This window comes from Coregonus clupeaformis, chromosome 19 (assembly GCF_020615455.1).
Source record: "Coregonus clupeaformis isolate EN_2021a chromosome 19, ASM2061545v1, whole genome shotgun sequence".
Lineage (NCBI taxonomy): Eukaryota > Metazoa > Chordata > Actinopteri > Salmoniformes > Salmonidae > Coregonus > Coregonus clupeaformis.
In genome coordinates this window covers 57190203-57211759 of record NC_059210.1, presented here as the reverse complement: position 1 = coordinate 57211759, position 21557 = coordinate 57190203, and the positions used below count along the sequence as shown (strand labels likewise).

Here is a 21557-nt window from a genome sequence, read left to right as displayed (position 1 = left end):
GAAGTGTTTAGAAAGAAAGTGTTCAAATTCTGAATGACTAATATGCATTCTTGGTGTGTAAAATCCTTGCAACTCTTACAGCACACAATAATTATGTTCAACTAGAAAAAAGGAATATGATGAGCATGTTTCCTTTACTCTGGGACTTCTGGTCTGCTGACACCTTTTGTAAAGGAGTTAGATTTCCGTGTTTTATGTGTTTTCAACTAAATAAACTCAATGACCAATAGAAAGTCATTGACTGGTGACATTTGTTTGACTGCTGGTGAGGAGTAATGTAGCGGAATTGGGGTGCAATTCAGCAACATAACCCCTAGAGGGAAGCAAACCCCTTAAAATAAGTAGCACTAACTTACAATTTTATTTTAGGCAGTGGTGCATTCAGAAACTACTATGAATGTTTACACAGGCAGCCCAATTCTGATTATTTTGCCACTTATTGCTCTTTTGACCAATCAGATCAGAATTGGGATGCCTGTGTAAACACTGCCAAAGGGTACAGTAAGCAACCTTGGTCCTGTGGTGCATAAGGTATATATGAAGGTTATAGTTTTGTTCAATCACTGCACCACACTCATCACCTGTCACTGAGCTTGGTGTAGAAACTATCAGCCCAATCCACTGATTAGGTGATCCAAGTGGCACCACATTGGCTGGCTTGATTGAAAGCGTTATCTGGCTCCAGAGGTAGTTACAGTGAGGGAAAAAATTATTTGATCCCACTGAAAAAGAAATGATCAGTCTATAATTTTAATGGTAGGTTTATTTGAACAGTGAGAGACAGAATAACAACAACAAAAAATCAAGAAAAACGCATGTCAAAAATGTTATAAATGGATTTCATTTTAATGAGGGAAATAAGTATTTGACCCCCTCTCAATCAGAAAGATTTCTGGCTCCCAGGTTTCTTTTATACAGGTAACGAGCTGAGATTAGGAGCACACTCTTAAAGGGAGTGCTCCTAATATCAGTTTGTTACCTGTATAAAAGACACCTGTCCACAGAAGCAATCAATCAATCAGATTCCAAACTCTCCACCATGGCCAAGACCAAAGAGCTCTCCAAGGATGTCAAGGAGAAGATTGTAGACCTACACACGGCTGGAATGGGCTACAAGACCATCGGCAAGCAGCTTGGTGAGAAGGTGACAACAGTTGGTGCGATTATTCGCAAATGGAAGAAACACAAAAGAACTGTCAATCTCCCTCGGCCTGGGGCTCCATGCAAGATCTCACCTCGTGGAGTTGCAATGATCATGAGAACGGTGAGGAATCAGCCCAGAACTACACGGGAGGATCTTGTCAATGATCTCAAGGCAGCTGGGACCATAGTCTCCAAGGAAACAATTGGTAACACACTACGCCGTGAAGGACTGAAATCCTGCAGTGCCCACAAGGTCCCCCTGCTCAAGAAAGCACATATAAATCAAATCAAATCAAATCAAATTTTATTGGTCACATGCGCCGAATACAACAGGTGCAGACATTGCAGTGAAATGCTTACTTACAGCCCTTAACCAACAGTGCATTTATTTTAAACAAAAAAAGTAAGAATAAAACAACAACAAAAAAAGTGTTGAGAAAAAAAGAGCAGAAGTAAAATAAAGTGACAGTAGGGAGGCTATATATACAGTAAAATAAAGTGACAGTAGGGAGGCTATATATACAGGGGGGTACCGTTGCAGAGTCAATGTGCGGGGGCACCGGCTAGTTGAGGTAGTTGAGGTAATATGTACATGTGGGTAGAGTTAAAGTGACTATGCATAAATACTTAACAGAGTAGCAGCAGCGTAAAAGGATGGGGTGGGGGGGCAGTGCAAATAGTCTGGGTAGCCATGATTAGCTGTTCAGGAGTCTTATGGCTTGGGGGTAGAAGCTGTTGAGAAGTCTTTTGGACCTAGACTTGGCACTCCGGTACCGCTTGCCGTGCGGTAGCAGAGAGAACAGTCTATGACTAGGGTGGCTGGAGTCTTTGACAATTTTGAGGGCCTTCCTCTGACACCGCCTGGTATAGAGGTCCTGGATGGCAGGGAGCTTTGCCCCAGTGATGTACTGGGCCGTACGCACTACCCTCTGTAGTGCCTTGCGGTCAGAGTCCAAGCAGTTGCCATACCAGGCGGTGATGCAACCAGTCAGGATGCTCTCGATGGTGCAGCTGTAGAATTTTTTGAGGATCTGAGGACCCATGCCAAATCTTTTTAGTCTCCTGAGGGGGAATAGGCTTTGTCGTGCCCTCTTCACGACTGTCTTGGTGTGTTTGGACCATGATAGTTCGTTGGTGATGTGGACACCAAGGAACTTGAAGCTCTCAACCTGTTCCACTACAGCCCCGTCGATGAGAATGGGGGCGTGCTCAGTCCTCTTTTTTTTCCTGTAGTCCACAATCATCTCCTTTGTCTTGGTCACGTTGAGGGAGAGGTTGTTGTCCAAACACACCAAGACAGTCGTGAAGAGGGCACGACAAAGCCTATTCCCCCTCAGGAGACTAAAAAGATTTGGCATGGGTCCTCAGATCCTCAAAAAATTCTACAGCTGCACCATCGAGAGCATCCTGACTGGCGGCAGGTAGCTTAGTGGTTAAGAGCGTTGTGCCAGTAACCGAAAGGTCGCTGGTTCTAATCCCCGAGCCGACTAGGTGAAAAATCTGTCGTTGTGCCCTTGAGCAAGGCACTTAACCCTAATTGCTCCTGTAAGTCGCTCTGGATAAGAGCGTCTGCTAAATGACTAAAAATGTAAAAAAATGTAAAATGTAAAAATGTCCTGGCACCACACGGCCAGATCTCTGACCTCCTCCCTATAGGCTGTCTCATCGTTGTCGGTGATCATGCCTACCACTGTTGTGTCGTCGGCAAACTTAATGATGGTGTTGGAGTCGTGCCTGGCCATGCAGTCATGGGTGAACAGAGAGTACAGGAGGGGACTGAGCACGCACCCCTGAGGGGCCCCCGTGTTGAGGATCAGTGTGGCAGATGTGTTGTTACCTACCCTTACCACCTGGGGCGGCCCGTCAGGAAGTCCAGGATCCAGTTGCAGAGGGAGGTGTTTAGTCCCAGGATCCTTAGCTTAGTGATGAGCTTAGAGGGCACTATGGTGTTGAATGCTGAGCTGTAGTCAATGAATAGCATTCTCACGTAGGTGTTCCTCTTGTCCAGGTGGGAAAGGGCAGTGTGGAGTGCGATAGAGATTGCATCATCTGTGGATCTGTTGGGGCGGTATGCAAATTGGAGTGGGTCTAGGGTTTCTGGGATTATGCTGTTGATGTGAGCCATGACCAGTCTTTCAAAGCACTTCATGGCTACAGACGTCAGTGCTACGGGTCGGTAGTCATTTAGGCAGGTTATCTTAGAGTTCTTGGGCACGGGGACTATGGTGGTCTGCTTGAAACATGTTGGTATGACAGACTCAGTCAGGGACATGTTGAAAATGTCAGTGAAGACACTTGCCAGTTGGTCAGCACATGCTCGGAGTACACGTCCTGGTAATCCGTCTGGCCTGCGGCCTTGTGAATGTTGACCTGCTTAAAAGTCTTACTCACATCGGCTACGGAGAGCGTGATCACATAGTCATCCGGAACAGCTGGTGCTCTCATGCATGCTTCAGTGTTGCTTGCCTCAAAGCGAGCATAGAAGTGGTTTAGCTCGTCTGGTAGGCTTGTGTCACTGGGCAGCTCGCGGCTGTGCTTCCCTTTGTAGTCTGTAATAGTTTTCAAGCCATGCCACATCCGACGAGCGTCAGAGCCAGTGTAGTATGATTCAATCTTAGACCTGTATTGACTCTTTGCCTGTTTGATGGTTCGTCGGAGGTCATAGCGGGATTTCTTATAAGCGTCCGGGTTAGAGTCCCGTTCCTTGAAAGCGGCAGCTCTACCCTTTAGCTCAGTGCGGATGTTTCCTGTAATCCATGGCTTCTGGTTGGGGTATGTACGTACGGTCACTGTGGGGACGACATCATCGATGCACTTATTGATGAAGCCAGTGACTGATGTGGTGTACTCCTCAATGCTGTCTGAAGAATCCCGGAACATGTTCCAGTCTGTGCTAGCAAAACAGTCCTGTAGCTTAGCATCTGCGTCATCTGACCACTTTTTTATTAACCGAATCACTGGTGCTTCCTGCTTCAGTTTTTGTTTATAAGCAGGAATCAGGAGGATAGAGTTATGGTCAGATTTGCCAAATGGAGGGCGAGGGAGAGCTTTGTATGCGTCTCTGTGTGTGGAGTAAAGGTGGTCTAGAGTTTTTTTCCCTCTGGTTGCACATTTAACATGCTGGTAGAAATTAGGTAGAACGGATTTAAGTTTCCCTGCATTAAAGTCCCCGGCCACTAGGAGCGCTGCATCTGGATGAGCGTTTTCCTGTTGATTAATGGCCTTGTACAACTCATTCAGTGCAATCTTAATGCCAGCATTGGTTTGTGGTGGTAAATAGACAGCTATGAAAAATATAGATGAAAACTCTCTTGGTAAATAGTGTGGTCTACAGCCCGTCTGAAGTCATATACAGGCCCGTCTGAAGTTTGCCAATGAAGATCTGAATGATTCAGAGGAGAACTGGGTGAAAGTGTTGTGGTCAGATGAGACCAAAATCGAGCTATTTGGCATCAACTCAACTCGCCGTGTTTGGAGGAGGAGGAGGAATGCTGCCTATGACCCCAAGAACACCATCCCCACGTCAAACATCGAGGTGGAAACATTATGCTTTGTGGGTGTTTTACTGCTAAGGGTCAGGACAACTTCACCGCATCAAAGGGACGATGGAGGGGGCCATGTACTGTCAAATCTTGGGTGAGAACCTCCTTCCCTCAGCCAGGGCATTGAAAATGGGTCGTGGATGGGTATTCCAGCATGACAATGACCCAAAACACACGGCCAAGGCAACAAAGGAGTGGCTCAAGAAGAAGCACATTAAGGTCCTGGAGTGGCCTAGCCAGTCTCCAGACCTTAATCCCATAGAAAATCTGTGGAGGGAGCTGAATGTTCGAGTTGCCAAACGTCAGCCTCGAAACCTTAATGACTTGGAGAAGATCTGCAAAGAGGAGCGGGACAAAATCCCTCCTGAGATGTGTGCAAACCTGGTGGCCAACTACAAGAAACGTCTGACCTCTGTGATTGCCAACAAGGGTTTTGCCACCAAGTATTAAATCATGTTTTGCAGAGGGGTCAAATACTTATTTCCCTCATTAAAATGCAAATCAATTTATAACATTTTTGACATGCGTTTTTCTGGATTTTTTTGTTTGTTATTCTGTCTCTCACTGTTCAAATAAACCTACCATTAAAATTATAGACTGATCATGTCTTTGTCAGTGGGCAAACGTACAAAATCAGCAGGGGATCAAATACTTTTTTCCCTCACTGTATACTCTACGTGTATCTACAATTAGGTTGAGGGATTCTTCCATGTAATGATTTTAATATGTTCCAAATGTGTACATGTCCAGAGTAGACACAAGGTGCCATGCAAAGGCTGTGTTACAATAATATCAAATGCATTTTTTAAGTATGTAGATGTTCATTTATTTAATCACACTTACGCAGAACAAAACAATCCGTAATGATGCAGTTTTGATTCTTATGTGGTCAAACTATAAAATTAATACAATTAATTGAGCTACAAAGGACACATTTCAAAATAAAACCATGAATTAGCTTACAAAGGGGAAACGTTCCATTCTCCAATCATTCACAGTAAGGTTATTATATTGTCTCACAATTGTGTGGATATTTAATCTGAAAACCAAAATTATAAATACAATTTATTTATACATATAAAGGTAATTTCACCCTAAATTTCAAAACAAAAAATAGACTACCAATGCTTATAGATTATTAGATATCACATGAAATGCAGAATTTACCTTGCCCATACAGCGTTCCTTGTGTTCCACCAATCCTCCAGTCTATGTTCTGCAGGCATATAGCGTCCACGTGTTTAGAGTCTGTTCCATGGAAGAGCTGCTTCTTATTCTCCTTTCCTGTGTTTGTCTTTCTCATTACATCTCCTTGCCTTGGGAAAGGAACAGATTCAATTGTCAGTATCTTCATTGGCATGTCACCTCATAGCGTTTGCAAGTGTCTGCTCTTTTGCTACTAGAATCTAAGGACCATTTACCAGTTATCTGTTTGCAGATTAACGCGGACAATATGAACATATTTCTTGGGTAGATTACATTTCTTTTGGCATGAGGAGTTTGGATTCTTACCACGAAAAGACCTCCCACAGGATCCGATTCTGCACCCTCTCAATACTCTTCACACTGAAGCCAGTCATAGTTTGATGGAAAAGATCCAGAATATTATTGTGCTCATCTGAGGAACTCTGCAGAGCAACCCTCTAGAGAGAATGCATTTGGAAAGAACACCTAATTTTACCGATGCGAATGTAATAGATTTATAATGCACTGCCTTTACATTTCTGACCAGATGGAAGATCTTATGAGTTAAAAAAGTAAACAATTATAGTTTCAGGTACTGAAGAGTTATCCCTGTGACTGGGTAAAGCTTTGGAGATCAGCAGGCGGTTACCAGAGTCAATTTTGCTGCGGATGAGTAGAGAAATGAGTAGAGAAAGTTAGACAGCATTATAAGAAAGTAAAATCAGTACAGTATAATCTCAACCTCTCTCTACAAATTTATAGCAGTTGAGCACGGGGACAGAGGTTAGTGTAGGCTACTCCTTAACCCCAACATCCAACCGGATTCAAGCCACAGCTGCTGCTACCCCATCGAAGAGAGTTCCATCCACTTTGAATCCATCTAAAACTGCAGCCACCACTTCCTCAAATCCAACCAATTCTCATCCCACTTTGCGTTTAGTCCATCCGTCTCTCCCAAAACCTGCCCAGGCCCCATTGATATCCAGTCAATCTCCAGTCCTCATAATGCCAGACCCAAGTTCTCAATTGGTGGATACCAGCCTAGGCCCAGATTTCACTCCCTCATTTGCAAACCTCTCTCACACACTCACTACCCCAGCCAGTACCCCCTCTCGTACGCTCAATACCCCAGCCAGTACACCCTCTTATAGACTCCCTACCCCAGCCAGCACAGGCTCTCGTAGACTCGCTCCCCGAGCCAGCACCCCCTCTTATACACTCATTACCCCAGCCTGTACCCCCTCTCCCTCACTCACTACCCCAGCCATTACACCCTCTCCTACGCTCACTACCCCAGCCAGTACCCCCTCTTATACATTTCCTACCCCAGCCAGTACCCCCTCTTATAAACTCACTACCCTAGCCAGTACCCCCTCTCCTACACTCACTACCCCAGCCAGTACCCCCTCTTATACATTCACTACCACAGCCAGCACAGCCTCTCATAGACTCGCTCCCCCAGCCAGCACAGACTCTTGTAGACTCGCTTGCCGAGCCAGCACCCCCTCTTATACACTCATTACCCCAGCCAGTACACCCTCTCCTACACTCACTACCCCAGCCAGCACCCCCTCTCCTACACTCACTACCCCAGCCAGTACCCCCTCTCGTACGCTCACTACCCCAGCCAGTACCCCCTCTTATACATTCACTACCCCAGCCAGTACCCCCTCTTATACATTCACTACCCCAGCCAGCACAGTCTCTCGTAGACTCGCTCCCCCAGCCAGCACCGCCTCTCATAGACTGGCTCCCCAACCCCCCACCCCCTCTCCTATACACACTCCCTCAGCCAGCACCCCCTCTCGCACACTTTTCCTTCCAACTGGCACCCTATCTCGGCCTCACACCCTCTCAACGACCACTACTCCCACTCCCTCAGCCAGCAGTACCTCTCACCCTCTATCTCGTTCATCCTCATTGAGCACACCTTATCACACATCCTCATACTCGACTTTGTGTGTGTGAGTGCCATTGACGGTATTAACTGTAAAATACCATATTTGGAGGAGGATTTGTTTTTTGGGGGGAAGTATTACATTTGACAGATGTTGGAATCTGTCTCTTGGGTCACGCGCTTCCCCCTCCACGTCAAGCAATTCTTCTAGCACACTCTCCCCCTCAGCAAGCAACCGATCTCGGGTGTTCTCTCCCTCGACAGGTGCCTTCTCTCGTCCACTAACTACCACAACAAGCATCACTAGATCTCCTCCTGAGTCACTGTACAGTGTTCCAACAGCTCAAAGGAGGGACACCAAATAAAAAAACAAGTGCCTTCTCCAATGACTTGCCTTTGTCAGGATTGAGCAGTAAGTTGATGGAAAGTTTTGATCGCGAACTTCATTAATATATATATATATATATATATATATATATATATATATATATAAGAAAGAAAATGTATTAAAATGATGAATGATAAGTGCATTTGCATATTAAAGATGTAGTATAGCTGTGTATCTTTACCTGTAAGGGCTTAACAACAGTAAAGCTGTTCACAACGTACCCGAAGTTTGTAATATTGCAAAAAAATTAATTTGATGATGATGTTTCCTATTCAGGTCTGCTGACACAGTCCATACATGAAACAAGTTTGATTTCTTTGTTTTAAACTAAAACACTCATAAAATCATTGATTGTGGATGTTTTTTGGACTAGCCTACTTGTTTCTAAAAGATTTTCAAACACCCTAATGTCAGAAACGTTATTTACTTGGACAAATATAATCTTTATTGACATTAAACTGAATCAATGACTCATTACTGCTGCTCCTGTGTGTCTAACAGGCCTATTGTGCTGGAAATGAAGGTTCCACATGCCACTCGGGCAGAGTTCAATGTGACGTATTTAAAAGGGTGTTTACTGGCATTAGTGTGATCTACTGCCTGTTTGTTATACTTGGCTACCTTCATAACAGGGGAGTGGTTACATATACTGTAAGTTTCATTTAGTCAGAAATGGTTTTGTCGCATGCTGGTCACCTGTTTTGTAGGTAATGGAGAGCAAAGGTCTACTTCAGCTTTGACCATATGTACAGTTCGTGCGTTTGCGAGGGCCAACAGTCCGGTGTTCTACTACGGTGACTGACATGGATACAACAGCTCTGATCTACAAGGTCCTCTGTGCCCATAATGGATCATTTGAGCTGGGAGAATTGCGTGCCAACATTAGCACGATAGAAGATGACCTGGAAAGTGTTTTAGGGAATCAGGAGATGTTTACCAGTGCTGTCTCTAAGGGAAACAAACTGATAGTTGCCCAGACAAAGATGAGGTTATGCAGAGCTAATGGATGTAGTGGCTGCAGCAATTTACACCTGTGCAAGTTCTACCTGTATGGAACATGTCCATCCAATGAGAGGTAAAACATTTTTACTTTACTGTTTGTTTTTACTCTGGCCTATGAACCGTCTCTGAATCTCTAACTTGCAGTTATTTACCCATCATATTACTTCTATTCATTCTACTATTTTATTTCTTAAATTTTCTAAATTCATGTGGTCTTACAGAATGTGACATAGGTAATGCACTACAGTATAAATGTCAATTGCTACAGGTTCGTGGCAGTTTGTAGATATGACATTTAAGAAATACAAAAACAAAACGTTTTAAAGAGTGTCAAAGTCGCGTTAATTCAAATCTGGTATCAGGAACAAAAGAGGTCAACACGACTTCTAAGGTATACTAGTTATTTTAATTAATGCAAAAACCTTCAATGGTAAATATGATGTTTCGTATATACGGGCTCTCTGAGATGTCTCGCAGAACACCCCAGACAACTGACACATTGTTTCAGAAACAATACCCAAATACTCTGACAGAAAGTTTCCCACTTCTCTGCTGGCCAATTAGAGTAAAGACTTGAGCGTGGTTCAAACTCTCCCAGCCAATCCGTTAGCTCAGGGGCTGGTCTCATCTCCTCGGCGCCATTTGTTGCACACTTCAGCCAGGCACAAGTTTATCATAACAACCTATCATAGTGAGAAGAGCCAGCTCCCTTAGACATCATTCCTATGTCCAAGGAAGGCTCATAGATCACAAATAACTATTATAGTCTAGCATTTGAAGACATAATCCTTATCTTATTTTTACCCCCTAAAACAGCTCTTCACATCAATCACAGCCTTGCCAGGTGTCACAACCTACATTAGCCCAGTCAAGAATGCATTCTTTCTAAGTTAGTCATCCCATCAATTTAGGAGAATAATAAATCCCCAATAGTCCCCCTTTTCACACCTAATAAGGTGTGATTCAAAAAATAAGAAAACACAGATTGTCCTTCATTATAATACAATACAAACAAAAAATCACACTTTTATTAATAGGCCATAATGATACTAAAAAATTAAAACCCTCAGTCTATCTACACCCCACTTGCAAATTGTTACCAGTCATCAAAGAACTTCAAACCATCACATAAGGAAAGACAAACATTCACATGGTTAACTTGATTAATAAAGCATAAAACACAGGATTAATAGAACACAAAACATAAGACTATTAGAACATAAAACACAAACAGAGAAGTATATTTTGGCCCCCTTTAGACACCCTCTAGTGTCACTCCACCAAGCCTGGTAGGTCATATCCTCAATTCCTTAGGTCGGAGTCCAAGATTGGGCCATATCTCACCATCTTTTGGGAAATCACCTTCTCCATCTCCTTTCTCACCAAACCTCAGACACAGGAAATAAGACAACATCCACAAAGAACAAGTATACCCATAGAAGTTATAACTTCACCCAGAATAGTTACAACAATAGTTTTCCATTTATCAAATATGTTATCAAACCAACCGTTTATGGAGCTATCAATACCAGATCTCTCAGCCAGTTTGTTCGTCAGTGTAGTTACTCCCATGAAGCTCTTTTGTCACTGACCCGTCCGGTGCTATATTGTTTGAGGATGAAAATACAGCACATAGATCCAAACAGAACACAAACTCCGCCCCTCTCAGCCAAAAGCATATCTAAAGCTATTCTATTCTGCCTTGTCATTAAGATAGTTGCCGCTGTCTGCTCATCTAATCCCTTTATTGCATCACAAGTGTGGTTTATAAATCTTTGCTGGTTATAGTAAATATAATTTATCCAATCTACGTTTTTATTAATTGTTGACCACCAAAAAATACTTGATTCAAACTCAACTGCGATCTGATTCCTAGCTTTGAATTGTTCTGGAACCTCTCGAGGTACTCCTATCCCATCACAGGATCCTTTCATCAAAGGATCTCGGGAGGAGGTCCTACTTTCTACGTGACAACTCACCAGTCTCTGACACGTTTGATTGTTTGCGTATGTAGGTGAGTTCACAATCAGTTATCACCACACAACCATCAGATGTCAGCACGGGCCTGGTTTTAGTTCCTACAATCCTCTGGCTGCAACAAAGAGGAGAGATTAGTCATGTTCTCTTTCAGTTGTGACATTCTCTGTGTAGGAGCAGAGCTAAGATGCCCTACTCTGTATCCTATCTTACTAGTCCTAGAATAACAATTATAATCCCCTGAGACTTCAAACGTAGGCAACCTAGGTCGGAATGACTTTGTTATCGGGGGATACTGATAGTTAAAGTTACTACAAGACTCTTTCACCACATTCCCAGGTGGCTTGTATGGAGGATAAACCAGTTTTTTCGTACTTCAGACTTTCAGACAGTACCTACCCTTCTATGGGTCGCACTGCCATTTCTGGTAATTCCCTACCCTCACAACACTACACCTATCCCCAAACTGTGTATGGAGATTTACATATCCCCCACGCTCTCAATATGAGCAACTACATAGTCCCAGGATGTACACGGCGACACACATACAATGATGTCCTCCCCTAAAGTCCCTAATCTTCCCCTTTCCCTACGTCTAGCTGTCCTATGCCTTCATAGACTGTGCTCAGGTATTATTTTATCAACTTGTTTTAGGTTAACTACTACTTTTGGCTGATCAGAAGGGTTTGAGTGTGTTAGGAATATGGCCCCCACAATCAGACAGCTACCTACCGTCAGGAAACCTGTGAATCCCCACCCTTGCCCTGAGAACATGTCAGACGCCAACCCATTACTTCACCTTCTACCAAACTCACACAGGGATGATCAGACAGGGTAAGGGAATCTTCGTTAAGGAGCCAACCCCCGAGCCCTAATGGTGATCGGATCTTTCTCCTAACTCTGTGTTTGTTCATCAGGTGTAACTGGGTTTACCTTTTTGCAGTGTGTGACGTGCACCCAGATGGATCTAATAGGACTTGATAGGGCCCTTCCCAACAGGCCTGCTTCCAGTGTTTCTTCTTTTAGGGACTGGATCCACACCCAGTCTCCTGGTGAGATAGAGTGGGTCACCTTCTCCTTTAGTTCACCTGTGGGGCACAAAACCTCTGACATACGGGTGTGGTTAATAAACTATCTTCACACATACATGTTCAGCTCTCAATTTCTATTGTTGTTTTTTCTTTTTAAGTATTTTTATTTAATCCTATCAATATTATTTAATCCTATCACTCCCCCTTTTTGACACATGATTTGCCCATGTGTCAATATTACCACCTTTCTAAACCATCCTTATGTAATTTATCATCCTATTGCCATGCCTTTCATTTTTGGGATTATCTTTTGCTTCTTTATTGCTCCTCCCACTTCCTTTGTCTTTTATGGCAGCTAAATTCAACTTTCATCCAGTTCAGAATCAATTAGTAATCCAATCAATCAATCTCTTATCTTGTAAAAACACTTATGTTTAGTTCAAACTCTGTTCAACCCAGGCTCTCCCGGGCTTGACCTGAAGACTAATTGTTGGACATGACAAGTCTATTTTTTAAGTCACCTAAGTCTTCTGTCTAGCAACAAAGAATAAAAATCTCTATGTTCATGATTAACCCAGTTATATCTAATAGCCCACCAAAAAACCTCATCATCTTTAAATCACTACCAATGTCACATCCCTCGTTACTCTCTACCATTTGGATAACATCCCTGATGTATGTATGCCTCCTTAGAGTTCCAAATTACTTTACCATGGGCTACCATTGCCTTCTCATAGATAAGATCACTTAATTTACCCGTATGCAGTACATAATGGAGTACGCAAACTTTACAGCACTTTATCATTACCAATAAGCTCATCATTTGTTTTTTGTTTTAACGGTTTTGGCGCTCCAAATATAGCAGTTTTCCTGGATGAGTTTAACATTCGCCCCTCCTGTGTTATAGTGTGTCCTAGGTAAATGACCTCGCTCTACCAAAGTTGAAGTTTCTTTTTGCTCACTTTGTGTCCCTGTTCTGCCAGGAAGGTTAACAATTGGATTGTATCCCTCTTACATCCCTCCTGAGTGGGATTAGCCAATAGAACATCATCTACATAAACTAACATTTGCTTTCTTCCCTAGGTTCAAACTTTCCCAAATTCTTAGTTATAGCCTGGGCTAAGATTGTAAGATTTTCCGAGTAGCCTTGAGGCATCCTAGCCTAAGTCCATTTCCTTCCCTGAAAAGTAAAGCCAAACCACCCCTGACTATCCGGATGAACTTGGATACTAAAGAAAGCATTAGCTAAATCTATCAATGTAAAATAGGAGTTCTCTGGTTTCAATTGGTTCAGCAATGTATTTCAGCAATGATATTTCTATGAACCCCCTGCAAGTCCATGACCATCCTCCAGTCGGCGCTAGGTGCCTCCTTTCTAACAGGAAATACTGGAGAGTTGCATTGTACCACATCTCCAGGAATTATCACCCCTCCCTTAAGTAAATGCTCAAATGTAGGTGTTATCCCTTTTATTGCTTCTGGTTTCATAGTATATTGCTTTTGGTATGGTCTATTATCGAATCGAGGAATCACTTGTACTGGAGCTACCCCCTTAATTAGTCCTACATCTGCTGTCCTTGTGACCATAATTTGAACGGAATTGCTGCTAACTCAGCCTCCTGTTCCTGAGTTAAGAAAATCTCTTCCTGTCATCCGTTAAAACGTATCTCCAGATGGACACTGGGCTGGGTTTTTGCTCTCCAATTTAACACTCCCAGTGGAGTGGCCATACTGATCCCCATTTGGTGTATTCTGCCAGTCAGTAATGTTTTTCCCCTGTTTTATCCATTTACCTAGTGATAACCATTCCTCTGAATGTTCTTCCACTAGGGCAACATGGGGGCTCCACCTTTCACTGTACAGCCTCTGACTCTGTGAACCCATTTTAAACCAATTTGAAAAAACAACAATCACAAATAGCCAGGCCTCACTCAATTTGATAGCTCACTTTTATGACCTAAATACTGCCTAACTGAGATGAGCTAATCTCTTTCTCCTAGTTATAATCTAAAGATGGTAGTACACACAAAACATGATAGATATTCCCAGTCTTAACCCATCAATAATTGTTTGTATCATTCTAATTCCTCCTAACTAATCCATTAAACCACTCAAAATTCCTCGAGTATACAATGATTATTTAATTGATTACCCTAACTCTGCTACATGTGATCTCATCTCAAATGATCCATTTATCAATTATTTATTCAACCCCCTAGGAAAACCTGTCTTCCCTTCTATTGTTCCTGTCCTCCCTGTAAATGTCATATTTGAGTTTTTAGCCAATACAATCACGGTTACATCAAATGTTCCCTCACTTAATGGTATTTTCTTCCTAATATAACTTCCCTAAATGAGATTAAATCCCCTGCCTTCCTCTACTATCCTTATATCATTACTGGATCAATGATAATAACTGTAATAACTATCAATAATACTTGTAATAACTATTTCACATTAAATTGTGTCTTTTTTCTGATAATGTTATAATTGTAGCCTATTCCATCACTTTAATTTAAAATATAAGTTTATGTAACAAATCCATAACCCACCACAGGCTGGCGCTATTCCCCAGCACAACAGCCAATGCATACTTTCATCCTAACCAAAATAAATTATCGTTTTAAAATCGTCCAATTATTCTGTACTTTTCCCGCTAACCCATTTCAGTTCGCTATTCAATTTATTTAACTGTTCTCTTCTGATTAGGCCCTAATTAATAAAACAAATACTTGCTATCGTTTATCAGCATACGTTTAATGATGTTCCTACCATCTGAACTATACTGTCTCTCACCCTCCCCTTGCTCCTTCGGGGAGAGCGCATGGTAACCTTATAACATATTTTCATAGACTTTTCTAGAATACTTCTATTTAAGCTATCTAATTCAATCTTTCACATTTCTCAATCCACATAGTAATCTAGGTATATAGCCCCACAGCGAAAGCTTTGTCTACTGTCCCTACCTGTGTTCGAACCAGGGACATCGCCAGTCATTCCACACCATCTGTGATGCTCTCAAAGTAACTACTCCCAGCTCATAGAGCAAGTGACGTCACCAAATGAAAATCCCAGTAGCTTTCACCTCAGCAAAAAACTCTCTCTCCTTTTGATTCCCTATTGTATGATTTAGTTTTTCTATTTAACCCATAAACACGCTACAAATAGTCCATTCAACATTACCAAACCAAATACTCCATCGTACCCATTCAATCAACACATCAGCCGTGGAATTTACACTCATAAATGCAGATTGTTACTCCATGCCTTGAAATGATAAATAGATTTCCACCAATAGTACTATTAATGATCTCATCTTACCCTCTGACACAAAATGAAGTTCCCTCACTGTACTATGTTAGCTCTACCATGATAATTAGTTCGATTTAACCCTCTATTTGTTTTGTACTATATTATACATTACGTCTAAAACAACATTACTTATGGTCAGTTTATTCCGCCATCATATTATCCAACAACGCCACAATCTTAAAATCATATGGGGCGGCTGGCAGTTTAGTGACCAATAGCGCCGCGCCAACAACCGAGAGGTCGCCGGTTCCAATCCCCGAGCCGACCAGGCGAAAAATCTGCCGATGTGCTCTCGAGCAAGGCACTCAACCCCAATTGCTCCCATAAATCGCTCTAGACAAGAGCGTCTGCCAAATTACCAAAAACGCAAATGTAAATATTCTCTACTTTCTCACCCAACGCACGTCTACGCTCGGTGAGCAAGTTTAGAACACTCTCTCGTCAGATACCCACATGCGTTCCCAGCCAACTGCCAGTCTTTTCTGGCTCCAAAAGCCACACTTTCGCTCTCTCCAGCCCCTCCCTCGCAACTCTACCTTTTTGAGGAGCTGTGAGGAGCTGCTTCTCGTCCCAGCGCGCCTCCAATATTCCGCCGTTACTCAAAGTACTCCAGTCCATTTATTTAAATCAAATAATTCCCACCTAATTAGTTAAAGTTGGTGCACGTTTATAAACCGAATTATTTCGGTCTAATTGTTTAACCAGTATTTTGCATGGTCAAACATCAAACGTCAAATCAAATACTAAACCGAATTGCTTCGACACAACTATTCAAAAGCAGTATTATGCTATGTCAAACACCAAATGTTATATTTCAAATATATCAATTCAAACGTTCTAATTCAGTCACACTCATTCATCACTTTTCATTTCATGTTTTCGATTGTTACTGACGGGTTATATGGTTTGAGTAACCACAAATCCAACATTTATTCCCAAATTATACCGTTTGGACAACCACAGACGTCTTATGATTCCCAATTTATTTTCTATCAAGGTATACAGGTTTATCATTCACACTTTCATGCATACGACAACACTCGCACTGTTTAACTTTTTATAGTACCTCCTATGGGTGTCTTTTGTTAACGTTTGCGCAATTTAAACCTTATTTCCTATTTGTAATTCTCATTATTTACTGTTTTAAAATATTATTTGTATTCACAGCCAAAAATGGTACACAGTTAAGCGTAGTATACAGTTATCACACAGCAAAAATAGTGCACAGTTATCGCCCTCACTCACAATACACAGTCATAATCCTATCATACAGTCAAATATGTCACACAGTCATCAATTACACCCATGTTCCACACACAATCTATTTGGGCACACAGCCTCTTCTACTATCTTTAAAAAATAATCAGCTGAACCTAGCCATATCCTCGAAGTTATGGACCTTGCCAGTCGCTAGTATTTATCTAAAATTGTCCGAACCTAGCCGTATCTCAGTTACGGACCTTGCCGGTGTAATTCTCCGAACCTTAGTCGTACTGTCGTAGTTACGAACCTTGCCGATGGCATTTACTTAAATCAATTATTCCCTATATCTAAAATTTCCCGAACCTTAGCCGTATCCTCGTAGTTACGGACCTTGCCGGTGTAATTCTTCGAACCTAGTCGTACTGTCGTAGTTACGAACCTTGCCGATAGCAATTACTTAAACCAATTATTCCCTATATCTTCCGAACCTTAGCCGTATGTTGCAATTACGGACCTTGCCGGTAGATGTCAGCATTGTCTCCTGAACCTAGCCGTCTCTTAGCGGACCTTGCCGGTAGAATCAACACTCTCTGGTACCATGGTTTTTTAAACATCACATTTAGCAAAGGTTTGCATGTCACAATATTGTGCTTGTCTACTCATAATAGTTTCATAATTTAGTTCACTTACATCAGACAGGTGTTTCACAAAATTAATTTTGATAAAGCCAATGTGCAGATCTTTGGTTATTTAACAACAGGTATCTGCTTACCTTTTTAGAAGCCCGGGCAGTTTGTGAAACACACGGTTCGATTAAAGAGTTGACCAAATGGGCCGGACAGTATCCAGCGAAGTCCCTTCTACCAGACCGCGTCGGGGTCACCAATTGTCAAAGTCGCGTTAATTCAAATCTGGTATCAGGAACAAAAGAGGTCAACACGACTTCTAAGGTATACTAGTTATTTTAATTAATGCAAAAACCTTCAATGGTAAATATGATGTTTCGTATATACGGGCTCTCTGAGATGTCTCGCAGAACACCCCAGACAACTGACACATTGTTTCAGAAACAATACCCAAATACTCTGACAGAAAGTTTCCCACTTCTCTGCTGGCCAATTAGAGTAAAGACTTGAGCGTGGTTCAAACTCTCCCAGCCAATCCGTTAGCTCAGGGGCTGGTCTCATCTCCTCGGCGCCATTTGTTGCACACTTCAGCCAGGCTCAAGTTTATCATAACAACCTATCATAGTGAGAAGAGCCAGCTCCCTTAGACATCATTCCTATGTCCAAGGAAGGCTCATAGATCACAAATAACTATTATAGTCTAGCATTTGAAGACACAATCCTTATCTTATTTTTACCCCCTAAAACAGCTCTTCACATCAATCACAGCCTTGCCAGGTGTCACAACCTACATTAGCCCAGTCAAGAATGCATTCTTTCTAAGTTAGTCATCCCATCAATTTAGGAGAATAATAAATCCCCAATAAGAGCTAAATATGAAATCTCCTCTCGCTCTTCTTGTGATTTGCAGACAAGGATGCCGTCTCTGCCATGACCTGACATCAGAACACAACATCAGAGTCCTGAGAGAGCATCACCTGGAGGAACTGGACAGGAAGGAGCTGTGTACATTACTGTTGCAGAATGACAACGCCCTTATACCCCCAGTATGTGCCTCATAGGCCTATATACAGTGCAATCGGAAAGTATTTAGACCCCTTTACTTTTTGCACATTTTACGTTACAGCCTTATTCTAAAATTGATTATATAATTTTTCTCCCTCATCAATTTACACACAATACCCCATAATGACAAAGCAAAAACTATTATTTTTTTTAAATGTTTGCCAATTTATTACAAACATAAAACAGAAATGCATTATTTACGTAAGTATTCCGACCCGTAGCTATGAGACAATGTATGTGTACTAAACTGAGCATGCAGATATCTGTAGTAAGTTAAAAAAAATATATTTGAATTGGGACTGATGCACTTAAACAGAGTTTGCACTTATCCAATGTCCTTATCAAGCCCTTATCAGGAGTGGTCTGTATTTATCTCCAGGTTTGCTTCACATACAACAAAGGTAGTGGAGAGTACGGCTACTGTCCTGACAAGGAGAGCTGCAGAAGACTCCACGTCTGTGAGCGCTACATCACAGGAACCTGTGCTGCGGACGTGGACTGTGGCAGGTCTCACGACTTCTACGAACCCCACCCGCTCAACACCCTGCAGCAGAGGGGAGTACCTAATGAACTGGTGCCATCCATGTTGTCCACCTACCGCAACATCCAGGCAATCAGGGATACAAATTATGCTAGTGACAACCCACGTTGGTAAGAGACCTTGTAGAGTAGCCTACACTAACCTCGGTCCCCGTGATCAACTGCTATTGGATATAAGTTTGTAGAGAGAGCTGCCTGGTGGATGAGATTATACTGTACTGATTTTACTTTCTTATAATGCTGTCTAACTATCTCTACTCCTCCGCAGCAAAATTGACTCTGGTAACCGCCTGCTGATCTCCAAAGCTTTACCCAGTCACTGGGATAAATCTTCAGTACCTGAAACTGGATTCAAGGTTCATAATAATTGTTTACTTTTTTAACTCATAAGATCTTCCATCTGGTCAGAAATGTAAAGACAGTGCATTATAAATCTATTAATTCGCATTGGAAAAATGAGGTGTTCTGTCCAAATGCATTCTCTCTAGAGGGTTGCTCTGCAGAGTTCCTCAGCTGAGTACAAGAATATTCTGGATCTTTTCCATCAAACTATGACTGGCTTCAGTGTGAAGAGTATTGAGAGGGTGCAGAATCGGATCCTGTGGGAGGTCTTTTCGTGGTAAGAATCCAAACTCCTCATGCAAAAGAAATGTAATCTAATCAAGAAATATGTTCATATTGTCTGCGTTAATCAAAGCAGTTACAACATAACATATGCAAACAGATGTAACATGTTAACTGGTCCTTAGATTCTAGTAGCAAAAGAGCAGACACTTGCAAACGCTATGAGGTGACATGCCAATGAAGATACTGACAAATGAATCTGTTCCTTTCCCAAGGCAAGGAGATGTAATGAGAAAGACAAACACAGGGAAGGAGAATGAGAAGCAGCTCTTCCATGGAACAGACTCTAAACACGTGGACGCTATATGCCTGCAGAACATAGACTGGAGGATTGGTGGAACACAAGGAACGCTGTATGGGCAAGGTAAATTCTGCATTTCATGTGATATCTAATAGATTTTTAAGTTTATATTAGAATTTGTTATTTTATGTGGAAATGGCATTGGACGAGATCTTTTTTGCTATGCTCTTTCATGTTACATTGTGGAAATACAGTGGAAAAGTTGACAAAACAAATGTCTTTGTAATGTCTCACAGTCACTGTGACTGTCATTGTGATTGTTCTAATTCTAACCCATCTCTTTCCAGGAAGCTACTTCTCCAAGGATGCCAAGTTCTCCCACAGCTACACCAGCCAGTCAGGAGTCAGGTCCATGTTTGTTTGTCGTGTGCTGGTGGGAAATTACATGCAAGGACACTCCAGCTACCTCTGCCCACCCTCAAACGACAGAAGTCCCACAATCTTCTATGACAGCTGTGTGGATGATATCTACAACCCCTCTGTATTTGTGGTGATCGGGAAGCACCAGGTGTACCCAGAGTACCTTATTCAGTACAGGGAAGGGTCCAAGCCTGGGACCTATGTTCCACCACCTAATATTGTCCAAAACCAGAGCCACCACGACATAAACTGGCAACCTATTCCAGTCATGCTACACTCACAAGCCACCCCTGTGCTGCCCAACAATGCAAGGTTCAGATCTCCTTCCCCAACAGGACCGGCCTTTGCCCAGCCCACACTCAGTACCCAGACACTATTTTCTCACTACTCAAACCCACCCAGGCCCCCCTCCATTCCCTCTGTTTCAAACCCTTCAAGGCAGAGAACCCCCAGACCTACCTTAACGCATTCTTCTGCACAGTTTATTCCCTGAACTCCTTGACACATCCATCGTTTCAGCCAGGTCTGTTGACTTACGTCCCTAACCCACCACCCTGGGTCGGCTCTATGACCTCCATACCACACGCACCTCCGTCAAGGACAAGAAGATCACAGTTGTCTAAAATGAAGGCAAAAAGTAAATCTATGGCATCACTAGATAATCTATAAGCATTGGTAGTCTATTTTTTATTTTGAAATTTAGGGTGAAATTACCTTTATATGTATCAATAAATTGTATTTATAATTTTGGTTTTCAGATTAAATATCCACACAATTGTGAGACAATATAATAACCTTACTGTGAATGATTGGAGAATGGAACGTTTCCCCTTTGTAAGCTAATTCATGGTTTTATTTTGAAATTGAAATGTCCTTTGTAGCTCAATTAATTGTATTAATTTTATAGTTTGACCACATAAGAATCAAAACTGCATCATTAAGGATTGTTTTGTTCTGCGTAAGTGTGATTAAATAAATTAACATCTACATACTTAAAATGCATTTGATATTATTGTAACACAGCCTTTGCATGGCACCTTGTGTCTACTCTGGACATGTACACATTTGGAACATATTAAAATCATTACATGGAAGAATCCCTCAACCTAATTGTAGATACACGTAGAGTATAACTACCTCTGGAGCCAGATAACGCTTTTGTTACGAGAATTTATATCCCAATGTTTAAAAAATGAACTTATTACTCAGTCTGTATCCCAGAGGTTGTAAATCTCTAATAATCAGACCAAGCAGCCCAGCATACAATCATCAGGCTTTATTCATGAGAACGTTCTGAAACGAAATGGTCGTACAATATTTGTATATGCACACGTCAGAGGAAAAATCCCACCCCTCTTTAG

The 21557-nt window shown here is 42.0% G+C and overlaps 1 protein-coding gene and 1 long non-coding RNA gene across 2 annotated transcripts; one reads left to right on the top strand and one right to left on the bottom strand.

Annotated features, from left to right (window-relative positions):
• Positions 1-5625: 5625 nt before the first annotated feature.
• Positions 5626-6658, bottom strand: LOC121579019. Its single transcript, XR_006002848.2, has 3 exons — positions 6198-6658; positions 5853-6001; positions 5626-5724 (listed from the first exon to the last, which is right to left on the bottom strand). It is a non-coding gene; the product is annotated as an uncharacterized LOC121579019 (long non-coding RNA).
• A 1265-nt stretch (positions 6659-7923) lies between these two features.
• LOC121580029 (protein mono-ADP-ribosyltransferase PARP12-like) lies at positions 7924-21194 on the top strand. The gene is made up of 8 exons (XM_045205043.1): positions 7924-8179; positions 8863-9230; positions 18217-18352; positions 18751-19022; positions 19180-19267; positions 19400-19530; positions 19751-19899; positions 20124-21194. Exons 2-8 carry the CDS (start codon positions 8959-8961, stop codon positions 20687-20689), a joined length of 1614 nt encoding a protein of 537 aa, XP_045060978.1. The 5' UTR covers positions 7924-8179; positions 8863-8958; the 3' UTR covers positions 20690-21194.
• The last annotated feature ends 363 nt before the right edge of the window (positions 21195-21557 follow it).

Coding starts and splice junctions, on each gene's coding strand:
- LOC121580029 (XM_045205043.1), top strand. CDS start 8,959: ATGGATACAACAGCTCTGATCTACAAGGTCCTCTGTGCCCATAATGGA. Junction 9,231..18,216: donor ACATGTCCATCCAATGAGAG/GTAAAACATTTT, acceptor TGTGATTTGCAG/ACAAGGATGCCGTCTCTGCC. Junction 19,900..20,123: donor AGGAACGCTGTATGGGCAAG/GTAAATTCTGCA, acceptor ATCTCTTTCCAG/GAAGCTACTTCTCCAAGGAT.